Source organism: Seriola lalandi, unplaced genomic scaffold (assembly GCF_002814215.2).
Source record: "Seriola lalandi dorsalis isolate HSWRI2012SDOR001 ecotype SW California unplaced genomic scaffold, Sedor1 jcf7180002055008, whole genome shotgun sequence".
NCBI lineage: Eukaryota > Metazoa > Chordata > Actinopteri > Carangiformes > Carangidae > Seriola > Seriola lalandi.
The window spans coordinates 2320701-2336103 of record NW_019525551.1 but is presented as its reverse complement, the minus strand read 5'-3'; the positions used below and the strand labels follow the sequence as shown (position 1 = coordinate 2336103).

Genomic DNA, 15403 nt, shown 5'->3' with positions numbered 1-15403 from the left:
TATATATATATATATATATATATATAGTTTTACCTGTTAAGTGCCCATTTGTAGACTCCTTTGAACTGGTCTTTAGCCCACTTTATGTAAGTGGGCGAACAAATGGAGTCAAAGCAAACAGGCTAACCATGTAGACCACTTTATCTTTTACCTACTTTGGCAGACACATATGGGGCCAATAAAGACTAAGAGGGGCCCATTGTCACTGTGGGCCCCACAGGAGTACATATAAAAGACATACACTTTGCTAAATTGTAAAAAAAGCATGATTTATATATGAAGACCTTTAATGTTTGATACTTGATATTTCCACCACTTCATCTCAAGGTCAAACAGCTACTTCCTCTGAACTATATTTTGTGAACTGTTGTACTAGCGTATTACTATGCACAAGTGTAACTTTAAGGTCTGTCCTAACTCTGACCTTTGACACACACAAACTAATATATACTACAGAGCTGCAATGATTAGTCAGTGCAATGATTATTAGTCAATTAACAGCAAAAAAAATTCCAATGTGAGTATTTAACGCTTTTATTTGTATTTTATGATGAATGAGATCATTTTGGACTGTTGGTTTGACGACACAAGACCGTTATCTAGTTAATGTCTTTTTCACTATTTTCTGGTGTTTAATTGAGTAAACTCTTAATAAATGAATGAAGATAATAATCATCAGTTGCAGCCCTAACAACATGTCTTTTCTTTCCTTCTCTCCAGACACATTGAGAACTGGACTGGTCTGCAGACCTTGAGGGATATGGATATGGAGCTCTACACAGGCTTAGAGAGGCTGTAAGTATTAACACATGTCTCTGTGTGTCATGATGTAATATTACAGTATACCACCACTGGCTGCTGAGAAGATTTCCCTCCATTGCTGTGCATCAGACTAATACCTGTGACACAGCAGTGTAAAACAGATGCAGTGCTGACAAAAGAAATAACTTTAATCACTGGAATACTGTATAAGAAATTGGGCATTTGCTAAAAAAAATGAGATAAGATCAAATACAAGTTCTCTAGACTGATGCTAGATTGTCTAGTATTAGCCCTTTGCTGGCTGAATATCACACTAAATGAAGTGCCACATTGGTAAACGAAATGTTTCTACAGTGCTGATTTAAGTTAATTTTGGATCGTCATACTTATATGTAAAAATTGACTTTGTTCAACTGGTTTAATTGAATATAGTTTTCCTTGGATTCTTTGAATTAGCTTCCGATCAGGCAGTTGGTGTCACGGTTATGAGGGGTTGTCAGGGTTTGAGGGGTTAGTAGGACCCAAAATGCAGCCAACACTTGGGAGACGGTGCAGACAGGTTTATTAAACTTAAAGCTTTCACACAACACTGGTGGAAAGAAACGATTACAATATCCAAACAGGCAAAAACTGGCAAACCAACTGAAAAGGAAACCGAAGCACGAGGGTTATACAAGGAACAGCAGGCCAAAACATGAGAAGCACAGGGGATGACAACAGGAGACATGAACAGACTAAGGACAAACCCAGAGATCAAAAGAGAGACAACAGACGAACCAACACAGACAAAGAGAAGCACAAAGACTATATAGACAAGGGAGGCAAGGGTGATTGAACACAGGTGAAACACATTAGGGCGGGGCAGACAATCACCACACAGAAACAGGACCAAGACCGGAAGCAAAAACACTGAGACACACAAGGAAACCAATTACAAAATAAAACAGGAAGTGAGAAAGTCCAAACAAAACTAACAAAAGGTGTCTGCCATAGCAAACCATGACAGTTGGTGTATACAACAACACATCACCACTGAAAAGTGGGCTTTCTCTTTGTGGGTATCAGAAAGTTATTGTTGCTTTACAAGAATGCATGTTGTATAATTTTAATTTTGGAGGATTTCACAAGATTTTTCAATACGGTTTTGAATGATATCAGTAATTGAATACCACATCTTGACATTTTATCACTACTGAATACTTTAATCTTGTTAAATACCACTGAATTTACTGTACTGAAATGTGTGACTGACTGAAAACTTGGTCTGAGTTTCTGCTTTCAAGTACTTTCAACTTTATTTTCAGTATATATATATATATATATATATGTTTTAGGTTTCTCAAATTATGATAGAAAATTCACCTCCCTGATGTTCTAGTAGCTTCATCAGCTTAAATCAGGTGGAAAGATTCAAATCAAATCAGAAACTCAAAAAGAGGTTGCTCAGATACACTTGGTCAAATTCAGATCCTAAAGTTCAGATCATATATTTCAGTGAAATAAATTCTGTTACTTAAATTTCAATGTCAAGTGTCCCACAGTGATTAAATGTCAACATTTGGTATTCAGTCACTGATATGTTTCTAATTATTATGGCAGTGATTCTACCATACACAATCCCCACCCCCTTCATTCATTAGCTGGATGGAGTGCTTAACTTGGTAGAAGGAGTCTTTGGACAAATTCCAGTCCAGCCCCTACACCCTCCTCCTACCCACTCTCACTCCATTCTCGTGGAGGGTCCACCCCATGAAATGTCCTTCCAAACCAATGACACTTAAGTGGGAGTGGGTTATGAAGCCGTCCAACACTGAGTCTGGGTGGATACAGGTTTACAAACCACACCACAAGAGTAGTGCAGCATCGCTTTGAGCCTGGGATGGATGAAATGCCACAAACCTCTCAATATGAGCGTTATCCAAAGGATAAGTCATAAGTTGCTTCACCTCAAAGTCAGAAGATCAGCTTCTCTGGGAACATGGATATCATAGATGGAGTTGAGATATTTCAGTTTGGACAGATCTGTGCTGCTGCTAAAACCTTTTTTGAAATATGTAGTTTGAGGTTCATCCTACAGGTTGTGGTACTTCTTAAGATGTTCTGTGGTATATTTTAATATACTTATATTTTAATAAATCACTCCCATGTCTAAATGTAGAATAAAACAGTTCGGGTGAGTGAAAAAACTGTGGGCCCATGTGGACATATCCTTCAACATTCTCAGAGTTAATCTATCTTTCCATTATTGTATATACAGTGTATGCATAAGTATAGGTACTGATTGACAATTAGCACTGTTATCTGAACAGTTATAATATTAGAGAGATTGCATCTTGCATAATTTTTGAATGTTTTCCATTGGAAAGGTCCAGTAACAGCCAAAAACAGTAAATTACTATTATTATTATTATTATAAGTGTTCTTGGTGTTATTATTATTATTAGTGAAGTGAAGAAGATAAAACAGAACTGACCCTGAGAGCCTGATCTCCTCTGGCAGGTTATTAAAAAGAATTTTAAAATCAATCCTAAAATAAACAGGCAGCTGGTGTAGAGACGCTGAGCTGAACACATTGTTTGGAGTTAGGAACCTAGCTGCAGCATTTTGAATTAACTTCAGGTGATTAATTGATTTCTGAGACAGGTGTACAGGGGGCTACAGTACAGTCAGTACAGTCAAGGTGGGGGGAAAACATCCCCTTGTTTCTGAAAATGTGCTTGTTAAAAATGAGACTAAACCCCAACCTAAACTAAATACATGGTATTTTTGTATTTTTTAGTCCTTGTCTAAAAAATGTCATGTTTGATAACCATAACTACGTTATATTTAACTATAAAAATCGTGATACTTCTTTTATATCTTGTCAAAAAGTCCTGTGTGATGTTTCAGGCCTCCAGGCCTAATAATATGGGAGCTGTGGACTTTTTAGTTCATTCTTTCACTGGTGCTCATGTACCTCTCTAAAAAGAAAAATATGGAGAAACAATAGAAAACACACTTAATCATATTGATGCCTAAAAAACCTTTTTACATCATTCAAAACAGAGCTGGTTCTACTCTGCAGCGTCTCAGCCGTTTTTACTCATTTTGTAGCCAATCAGCATCGACTCAGAAGAGCCTAGCCCCCTTTGTCTGCTGTCATTGGACAGAGCAGAAGCCTGGCTTCAAGCTAGATTGACAGACGCAGTAACCCATATCAGCGTCTTCTCCAACTGCTGAACTGCTCTGAACGGATCTTTGGAGGGAGACCTCCATTTTGTAGTCAGAAAGCTAACAAAAGCAATCACACTCACTGACAGTCGCAGATGCAGGAGGAAGAAGAGACATTGATGAAATGTGGAGAGAAGTGCTGCGAATAAAGTCATGTGATAGTCTGCCATGGACATCTCATGATAATATTCATAACTCTGAATACTTTTATGAAGAAACCCTTTTGATTTTTGTGATCTGTGGATCCTTACAGACTAAAGGAACTAATGGAGGAATGGACAGACAATAGGTAGGGAGTCACCACCACTTCACTGGTTTTACTGGTTTTCGATGCTGGTAGAGATTAATACATTTATGAGCTTATGGTTAGCGCAAAATGAACTGAATATTTCAATTGTGGAGACTCACATTTAACAAACATTTAAGCCCTCTTAAAAAAGTTTGTGTGTTTGGATACTCCTCTAATGTACAGGTCAGGTTCCAAATCCCTGGATACTACATTTCCCATAATGTCAGGTCCTTTCTGCCTAGTAAATGGATTGTAACTCAGGGTTTCTGTTCAACATGGCTGTGATTAAAAGTCTTTTTCACTTAAGGTGGTTCCAACCTGAGTGAAATGACCCAAAAGTATCTCAATGGCAGCCATGATGAGAACTGGACTGTGGTGGAAAAGTCTAAATAATCTCCTTTCTGACCACTTTTCCTTGATCTCGACACTAGGCTTTTTTTTCTTTTAAACTAACTATTTATTACACATGGATGATAAATCCTCCTTTCTTAATCACAAAAACAAAGTAAACAGGATTGATGAAATAAGATAATATGAAAGAAAAATACAAATAGAGAAAGTTGAGCCATTAAAATAATAATTAAATAAAAATAAAGAACTGAGCAAGAAATCAGAATAAATTATATTCAGAGTTTCCTAGCATAAGCGCTTTTGACATTTTTATACAATTGACGATGATATTGTTAACTAGAAATTCAATCTGATTGTTCTTCATGATGACTCCTAACTAGATTTAAAGAGAATGAATCTATATTCATGGATTTGGGCTTCAGTCGATCAGACAAGGATTTCCATCAGCTTTAGATCATGTCAGAAACATAAAAATCAACAGCAGTTCGTAGAGGTAAGGAGCTTCTATCTTAGCTTCTCCTGATGGCAGCAGGTAGAAAACCGTTACCTTCATGATGTTCTGTCAGTAAGTTATTGAGCTATATTCTTTTTTTTAATGGTCTTTGATTTCTGCCAAAATATTCAAATCAAAAATCAAATATGTGAGACACTTTACTGTGACAGCAAATGTTTAAATCATTAGTTTTCCTTCAGTAGCTCAGAAAAATGTGATATGATGAAGGTTAGCCCAAGGAATTTAAGCAGATTTTTCTTGCTTGGGTTTCATAAACCCTCACAAAAGATTTTCTGTAAGTTATGTGATCTGCTCATCATCATCAAGCCCATTCAGTCCCACAGCCACAACAACAGCATTCTCATTTGAACACTGTGTTTGCACATAAATTACTTGAAATGTGTGTATGCCACTTCCTGTGGAAAATAGAGCTTTATAAAAACAAACTGGATGGAAGGACACAGATGGTGAAGTAGTGAACTGAAGCCAAATTTTATAATGAGCCTCCTCATAAGTTTATTTTTACTTCATATCAAACCAATAATCATACATCCACAATGTGATGAACATTGTGGGTAATTGTATTGTTGTATTGTGTGCACACTAATAAGCACTAGTCTGTGTCAAAAGATAAAGATCTTAACCCTCTACAGCTTTCAGTCATTATTAAACCATTAAACCACTGAACTCAAGGTGCCGACTCATCTTAACAGTCCCAGACCCTCACAGCTCAGAGGAGGGGGTCGGTCTGTGTAGTGCTCCCTCTCCTGGTCCTGGTTGGTTCTGGAGCCACAGTGCAGCTGAAATGACCTGGACGCTGCCAAGTGACAGATGAAGTCAGTCTCACCTGTCCCCAACGTTTGCGGGAGAAATTTTTCTTGAATATTGAGAGCTGTTGATTCTCTTTCACCAACAGTGATTTCAGTAGTTTTTGGATCAGATTCTGGTCCAAATTCTTTTGGGCGGAGCATGAGGTTCACCAAAGGGCGCACTATCAAGTTGATTGTGATTCATAAAGGGAACTTGCCTTGGAGGCATGTGTGCACACAGTTTTATGAATCTGATCATTTTTGTGGTTTGGATCCTGTGCTCAGTTTCATGAGTGAAGCCCCTGCTCTCATTAATATGCTGTTAACAACATACTGTTGGCAGGTGTCACACGGAATCCTCCTCAGTCTGGGTCTTCATTCATCAGCGTCTTCAGCATTTATCCACAATCAATAACTGGTGTTTGCAGCTCTGAAAATGGATGTGATTTATAAACGACTGTCTTCATCCCTGCTCTGCCTTCTGTTGTTTGTGTTTGTCTTTTCTGTAATTGTTCCTGTTCTTCAGTGATGGAGCTGAAAGTTATTCATCAATGCTCTTCTTCTCACTCCTCCTGCCTGTGTGTGTGTGTGTGTGTGTGTGTGTGTGTGTGTGTGTGTGTGTGTGTGTGTGTCACAGTACTGTTACCAGGAGCAACCTGTATGCCATCCATACTCGTGTGTTCTCCAAGAACCCCCACCTGCACTACATGTGAGTACCCACACACACACACACATGCGTACACACACATGCGCACACACACACACACACACACACACACACACACACACACACACACATAAACACACACACATGCACACACACATGCACACACACATGCGCGCACACACACACACACACACACACACACACACACACACATAAACACACACACACGCAGTGGTTTGAGGTAAGAATGAAATTTAATCATTTACAAAAACGTCCATTTGTGGGTGGAGGATACAGCTACGATCAGCATCTGTCAGCATCTTCTCACGTAAATACCATGAGGTCAGAATATGAGACCTGGAAATGAAATCATGTCTGAGGTTTTGTTATGAGGACCAGACTGTTACATATTCACACTATCAGATACTTTTTTGTTTTTGAATGGAGAGCGAACCGGTTTATTTAGGTCTTGCAGAGTGTGTTGCATTATGGGTTGTTTGTAGCCTTAATTCACATTAGACATACCTAGAGCTAGTCTACAGAGCCAGGGATCGGCCCACCCAGGCCCCCCACCGAGCCTTCTGCCCGGCTTCCATTTCCACCCAACCTGATGTCTGTCCCTACAGGTGGTGGGCGTACAGGGAAGTGGCTGCATGTAATTTCTTTGGGCTCCAGGATGGTGTCCTGGTTTCCCTAATCTGGGTGAGGTGAGGCAGAGAGCTGCTGTAGAGATTCTATATCCATCTGATCAGGGAATGCCTCAGAATCCTCCAGGAGGAGCTGGAAAATGTTGCAAGGGAGAGGGACTACTTGGTGTGTTAGAAAATGGACTGATGGATGTAGCCTTAACGCTGCTAGGCTAATGAATTCTCTTACAGTCTGTTTATATTGAGTCAGCACTAAAAGTGTTTAGTCAGGGAAGTGTGAACTCTGGGAGTTTCTGATGGAGGAACAGTATATCTGTAGAGATCAGGGATGAAGCTGTCTGTCAAACAGCCAAGAAATTGATGGTGGAGGATGTGGAGGTGAGGTGGAGGTGAGGTGAGTAGCTGTTGATCAACCAAACCAATGGGAAGCAGAATGACTAGATGTTTCCTGTTTCCTCCCTCCACAGGGAGGTCAAAGGTCAGGTTCACCTGCAGTACAAACCCACAGTGATAGAGTATCTTGCTCAAGGACACGTCAGCAGTGCAGTTACCTGCTGACATGAGGCTTTAAACCCAGGTCACCATGTGAAGGATGCACCTACTGATGAGTCTCTAACCTGCACAGATTTACATCCCCCTGCATTTACCTACTGTACAGCACAGGCACAGGTAACATCTGTCAAGGCTGCTGTTGTGTGTAAGTAAGTCAGCGTTGTTCAAGGTGAGGAGGCCCATGAGACAGAATGTAACCTGCTGTTACAGTGGTGTGGAGGCGCTGTAATGGAGCACTGCAGCCGACAGCTCTGACCTCTAGTAACATGTTCGTGTGAGTGTGTTGTTGGACATGAGTTTCATCCACAGTGATCTACTGTCATGTCTTAATGACGATGACGATGACGATGATGACGATGATGCAATGATCCAGTATTTTTATGCCTCCGTGACGGTGTCAGTCAGAGCCGGAGGAATATTGTTTTTGGGTTGTCCGTCCGTACGTCCGTCCCATTCTCAAGGACACGATATCTTAATAAAGCCTTGCTGGAACTTCTTCAAATTTTGCACAAATATTGGGGTGGCATGGTGGCTCACTTGGTAGAGTGTGTACCACATGGGATTAGTCCAAACTGCAGTGGCCATGGGGTCGAATCTGGCTCGTGGCCCTTTGCTGCATCCCCTCTCTCTCTTCCTGACTTTCCTAGACTTTCCAGTCCGTCTCTAACTTCACTATCTGAATAAAGGCAAAAATGCCAAAACAAATCACTTAAAAAAAAAAAAATTGGTACAAATGTTCACCTGGACTCAAGGATGAACTGATTAGATTTTGGAGGTCAAGATCACAGTGACGGCACAAAACACTTTTTGGACATAAATCAAGAATTCACAGCAATTATGACAAAATTTAACACAAACGGTTGATATTTTCTATAACTCTGGATAAACAGGGATGTAACCTGAAATTTGAGTGGAGCAGGCGACCATGAGGCGGTACGCTAACAGCAGTCAACACAAGTTGCTGTTCAGGACTCAACAATCTGGTCTCCTGCAGGTTACTTGTTCAGATTGGTTTGATCTAGTTCTGCTAAGGTTGAAAAAATTAACCACTTTCATGGTTTTCACTTGTCAGTGTTTGGAGTAGTAACCCTGTCTGAGAATAGCATGCTGAAGGCCTTATCTAGGGCATGAAAGGAAATTAGCATGATCTTCATTGGGCACTTGGCAGGTCACAAGAGCTGGCAGGAAATCAAGCTGGAGCCTGGACAAAAATGTAGCCAATGTGGACTTCTTACACATAATACTTCTGAAGAAGTCCAGTCAGAAAGTGGAGAAAAATTACCAGGCTCCAAAATGTCAGCTGCTTGTTATACAGAGATCTGTTTTGAGTTTTTCTGGAGGTCATACATTGTATTGGTGATGTATTAGAGCTCCAGGACAATCATGTAAACATATCACAAACACCTTTCATACAAAATAGCACTATAACCTTCAGATTCAGAAGTGGTCACAGAGTTAAACCTCACCTGGATTGTTTTGTACAGTGGCCCTGAGAGTTCAACGCACCCTGCAACTGCACTGCAAAGAGACAAAACACTCAGAAGCAAATCCAAAAACAGCTTCATCAATTTGACAACACATGTGCTGCAAATAATCACAACACAACCAAATACAGAAACACACTGCGAGTAGCACAGACAAAAATACAAAAAAGTGATGAACCTGGCTGAGATGCATGTGTTGTTAGTTAAAAGCAAAGATTGCTTATATATATATATATATATATATATATATATATTCATATATACAATATATCCATGCAACTGCATCCCAGCTGGGTTCATCACTTTTTAGTGTCGTCTGGAAACACTTCAATTGTCCTCTGTGCTACTTGCAGCATGTTTGTGTGTTTGGTTGTTGTGAGTATTTGCAGCACGTGTTGTCAAATTGATGATGTTTCTGAATTTATTTGTGTTTTGTCTGTTTTTTTTCTGTTTTCTTAAAGGTTCTGTAACTGATATTTTAAAAAATAATATAGGAGGAAACAACTATTTTCTTTGTAAAGATATAGTGGAGTAATGGCGTCCTGAGCAGAGAATGAAGTGTGTTGTAATCTGAGTTTCTCTTTTCTTAGTTTGGTAGCTGGTCTGGCAGCACATGCATGTTAGTGCACGTTCATGTGCATGTGAGTTTCTCCTGTTAAACCATTGGCCCTCCCTACAACATCCATAAAGTTTTTACCTGCTGCTACAGCGTATCAGTCCAAGGCTGAATTTCTCTCCCAGTCTGACCATGGAGCAGATACTGGTCTGGTTTTTACTGAGAGGAGAACCCTACGAGCCGCTAAAGGGTCCAGCTGGACTCAGAACTGTTCTTCTTCTCCTCTATGTGTCAGTAACTTGATGCTTCACAATGTTACATGTCTGTTTTCATTAGTCATGACTGCAGTAGACATGATAACGTTGGCTAACTTGCTGTTACCGATATTATGAATGTGTTCCATAAATGTTGCTATCACTAGTGGACTAACTGTCAGCATCGCTATGAAGCATATTACACACAAAGCTAGCGTGGACTAATGGTTGTGTCTGGATTGTTTTTGTTGTCTCTCGTGTTTACAGGGAAACTTTATTCAGTTGAGCTTTGAAACAAACACACATTATTAATCATTAACATTCTGTAATATCTAATAACCACCAACACACTTATGCTACATATGCATCACTCTGTATGTCTGTGTCTTGACATGATTATAAATGAGCTTTGTACCAACAGAATAATAATTCCTTGAGAACAATCAAACAGACTGTGGAGCAAATACTTTATTCATTCATCTATTAAACTTTGTGAAGAGCTGCTCCTCAAAGTCACACACACATGCAGGTGTTAGGTCAAAGATTTGGACAAGACACAGACAACTCCAATAAATGTACCCTGTGTCATATTGTAGTCATCATAAATGTTAAATACTACAGTTAGTGAGCACACAACTGATGAGAGAAAATCAACAGCTTCCATTTGCTCTTCTCCATCTTTTATCTTCTGGCACAGCAGCTGTCTCCAAGGAGGAGACAGTGGCCAATCAGGGCTTCAGCTCTGCACGGGGGCGGCTGTCTCCGTGCTGCTGACACTTCCTGAACAGCAGGAAGTGGACAGCTGGTGTTTGTTTCTCTCTCTCTCTCTCTCTCTCTCTCTCTCTCTCTCTCTCTCTGTGTGGGGGTATGTGGATTTGTGTGTGTGCATGTTGCTCTGACACTCCTCTTCAAACAGACCTTAATGAATTTAATTGAGATAATGTCAATGATCCAAATGAACCAAATGAGTTTGACCCTTCCACCTTCACCACCACATTTTGATTGAATCATCACTCCATCAGAAACAGATTAGGAAATGTGTTAACACTGTGTTTTTGTTGTGAAAGACTACAGAAAATATATGTTGTTGGGATTTGAAGAGAAAACTGGTGGATCTCTGAGAATGTTGAGAGAAAGTCTGGGAATGGACAAACCTTGTGATAGCATTATCCTTCACTCTCTAAAATCAAGTCATTGGATTGTTGTCTCTCATTGACTCACTGATTAAGGATCTGTCCACAAGAATAAAACTAAAATCAGCTCCGTATCAGAAACAATCTCCGTCCAGACTATCACACCTGAAAAAACATATCACATGACCATTCACGTACACTGGGCATGTGCGAGCTGCTGTAAACAGGAAGCAGATTGTCTCCTCTGCAGTTGATTAGTTAAAGAAAATACTATGAGCGAGGAACAGCAAAGACAGTTGTAGCATTAAAATACAGAATGTAACTGAACAACAGCTGCTAACAAAGACAACAAGGTCAGTAACACTGTAATTCATTATCATGTTATATTCAATACTGGTAGTCCAGGCTGATTAGAGCCAATCAGGAGAGATCATGGGTGTCTATGTCATCGTTTCCAAAGATCTCCGTCTGTCCAGATACAACACATGGATGGTAAGTGGATGGACTTTTCCTTGTCTAGTCTAAGTGACCACTCAAAGAGCTTTACAATACTTGCCACATTCACCCATTGACTCACATTCATTCACCACACTCATACAGGGCAATGTGGGGTTCAGTATCTTACCCAAGGATACTCTGACATGCGGCCTGGAGGAGCTGGGGATCAAACCACTGACCGTCTAACTAGTGGACGACCCGCTCCACCTCCTGAGCCACAGATGCCCCCAAATAAAACTGGTTCAGACACACTGTACTGACCTGTGACCTTTGTTGTGGATGAACTTCACATGTCTGAAACAAAATGTTGTGCTGGTGTGACGTCATTACTGGGTCCAAGTAACAAGACTGTTTCAACGTAAAGTGCAGGCTGTGTTTCCAGCAGAACCTCTGCCCGCTACCTGCTGAGCAGCAATCAGCACACAGACTCAGTCAGAGAGCAGCTGGTGAACATAGTGGAACATTTAGCAGCTGAAAGAGCTGGTGGAGACCAAACACAGAGCTAAAAGAGAGGACTGACCCCGACACTGGACTGAAACAAACACCACTCCACATGAATCTTCAGGTTGATCTGTAACAGCTGGATGTGGAGATAAACAGCTGTTTACTAACAAGTTCACCATATCACCTTAAAAGGTGATGATACAGTGTGTCAATGTTGGGTTCACAGCTTGTTTTTGCTGTTGAATGACCAGTCAGGTGTTTGTTACCTAACTCAACACTGGTTGATTTGAACAGTAAAAACCTAGCACTGCTTTCACCTCACTGCAGAAAAGCATCATTTCAGTATCACTGTTCATCAGACAATAACATCATAACCTTCATGAGTATTGACTTATTGTGGGACTGATGGATTAGAGGGTGTTAGTTCAGCATTGTATACAGACACATAAACACCAAAAGTTTAAATAAAGTTCCTCAGACTGTCGGAAGAGGACGAGCTCTGTTCAAACCTAAACACAATTAGTCCAATGACGTGTCCAACTCATGACAAGTGTTCATTTGATTGACAAGTGAAACAACCACAGACTGCATTGCGTCACACCCACACACATGCAGACAGAATGACTGACAGATTTAATTACCGTGGCAACACCTGTCATTTCACACCCCACTCTGTTATTCTGATGATAGCCCACGCTAATCAACAGTGTGTGTGTGTGTGTCTGTGTTTGTGTGTGTGTGTGTGTGTGTGTGTGTGTGTGTGTGCGCGCGCTCAGTGAAGAGCTTCATCTGTGACGGTCATTACAGATAATACATATAGACTGTTTTATAATTCATGCAGGAACAATATAAAGTAAAAATGAAAGAGAGGACCATAATGAGTCATGGAGAGAGTGATGATGGTGACAGTGATGATGAGTGAAGATAGTGATGGTGGTGGTGGCAGAAGTGATGATGACGGTGATGTCACACATATAACTCAGGTGTTTGAGTCTCGATAGCACCAAACTGTCCCTAGATGAAAGTTAATAGTTTCCTCCTTGATGAAGAACCGAGGCTGTGGTCGCTGACATCATGTTAGCTGACTCCAGAGGTGAAAAGATTTGACTGTGAAAAAATCACCGCCAATAGAAACGTCTCATGCCAACCTGCAGAATAATGCACTTCATCCATTCATACGCTCAGAATGTGCAAAAATATGCAGTCAGGTCAGGACCATAGACTGTAATTAAAGATGGACGTAGGCTCTTTGATGTCACCCACAGGTTTCTGAAGAACAGTTTTGAAGCTCAGAGTGAGCTGCTCCACCGTTGCCATCTTGGGAGTGTCTGACTCCGATCCTAACTTCCAGGTAATCCAAAAATGTCTAAAGAGGCGGTGTGTATGTTGAGCCGAGACTTTGGTTCATGACGGTTTATGGCAAGCATACGCTCACCCACCTGTCACTCCTTTCACTCCAATGAGAGAAGTGAACCTGATCACACATTGTGATTCTTTAGTCACCAAAATAAATACCGGATCCATTTCTCACAAGCCAAAGCTCTTCAGAACATTGTGACATTAAAATGTCATTTTTCAGACAGATCAGGAGAAAATGAACTTTATTAGAGACCTGTCTCTGTCTCAGTAACAAACTCTGATGAGATCTCTCAGCACAGATCTCTTCTCTCTGTTGGTTCTGGTTTCACTGCTGCAGGAGAGCTGCCGACACTTTCCAACCACAGAAGTTTAGAGGGATCTATATGTTGAAACCATGGATTAAAAGTTCAAACTGAAATATAATGTAATAATACTATGATTGTTATTATTATTGAACTGTTTTTGGAGGGAAAACAGAGAGTATTAGACTGATATGATCTTGTACTGGGTTGATCAGATAGAAGCAAACAGATAAAAACATCAGGTGTAAATTCAAACTGTATCTAGTGTTGTATTGTGTTGTTATGTTTTGACGTGAACAAGCAATCATGACCACAATTATTGTATACTATATACTATTATATACATTACCTACAACCTACCTGCATCAGCATATAACATGAGCAACATGATGTTAGCATTCAACTCAAAGCAGTGCAGCCTCACAGAGCTGATAGCCTGACTCACACATTATCTGACTGAGCAAAGGTCAGTGAACTCACCGTGATCATGTTTGTGAAATTTTCAAGAACAAAAGATATCAGTGTCACCAAGTTATCTCCTAACCAATTTACAAAGACAGGCTTCATTTTGCCTCCAGATTCCTGGTTAGAGCACATAATTGTGTAGCAAACTGGCAATGACAGATGGTAGGAGGGGCGGGGACAGGAAACAGAGGGGCAACAAAACCAGTAATATACAACACACACATGTGGGGAGTGCGGTCAGCAGGCCTCAAGGCTGGAAGCCGGTCTTGTTTTTGGTATCTCTTGTCTCCCCCTCCTGTCCTGAGAGTGATGATGAGTTTGATTATTGTTACATCAGAAGCTGGAGGAAGAGGACGGGCACAGATGGAGCTGGATCCAGAGAAAAACAGAGAGCGAGAGGCTGATTTCCTTTGTATTCACTGTTGGTTGATCGCTACAGGAAGACTCAGTGTCATTGCCAACGCTACTGTCACTGTCACAAGATGACCCAGTATTACTATCTGTAACACTGTAGAAAACTGTGCATGGCTACTAATGACCCGACAGTTGATGAATTGTTAATAAGTAGTTCACCAATGACTCCAGATCCAGGACAATGAGATAGATAACAGAACAGAATATAGTACACAGTATATTAATGAATCATTAGGTAAAGAGTTAATAATAATAATTACGTTAATGAGTGAATCCATTCACTGAGCACTTTGTTCATGATTAACTCTGAACACTGAGACATACTTTGGTTTGTGATAAACCATCATGGCCTCATCCCCTCACCATCACCGATTGGTTTTGTGCAGATCAAAGTAAAGTGATGCAAACTGACAATGGACATCTACGGTTGGCTAGAGTGTATGAGTGGCATATAGTGGCCAATAGAAAGCAGCAAATAGAGCTGTGGTCACCTACAGTCAGCTAACACTTACAACTTTGTATTTTGTCCAAATGTTCAGTCAAAAGTGAAGTGAAGTGTTTTCTGGTTCTCACAACTTCACAGGACTGTTTGAGGGTCCAGCCCTGGTTTCAGGGTTCAGGTCAGAATCAGGTGGAGGTGAAGGTTAAGTTAAGGGTCAGGGTTTCAGTTGTGATGGTGAAGGTTAGGGTAAGGGGGCTAGGGATCGCATTATG

The 15403-nt window shown here is 40.5% G+C and overlaps 1 protein-coding gene across 2 annotated transcripts in view; it reads left to right on the top strand.

Moving 5' to 3' along the window:
- Positions 1-656: 656 nt before the first annotated feature.
- The window catches only part of LOC111647668 (NT-3 growth factor receptor-like), a 129814-nt gene continuing 115067 nt past the window's right edge, over positions 657-15403 (top strand). For both annotated transcript variants that reach the window (XR_015436588.1, XM_023397297.2), the window contains exons 1-2: positions 657-795; positions 6552-6623. Coding sequence is in view for 1 of the 2 variants with exons in the window: in XM_023397297.2 (XP_023253065.2) it covers positions 761-795; positions 6552-6623 (107 nt within the window). In the remaining variant the exon portion in view is untranslated. The remainder of the gene's footprint in view (positions 796-6551; positions 6624-15403) is intronic.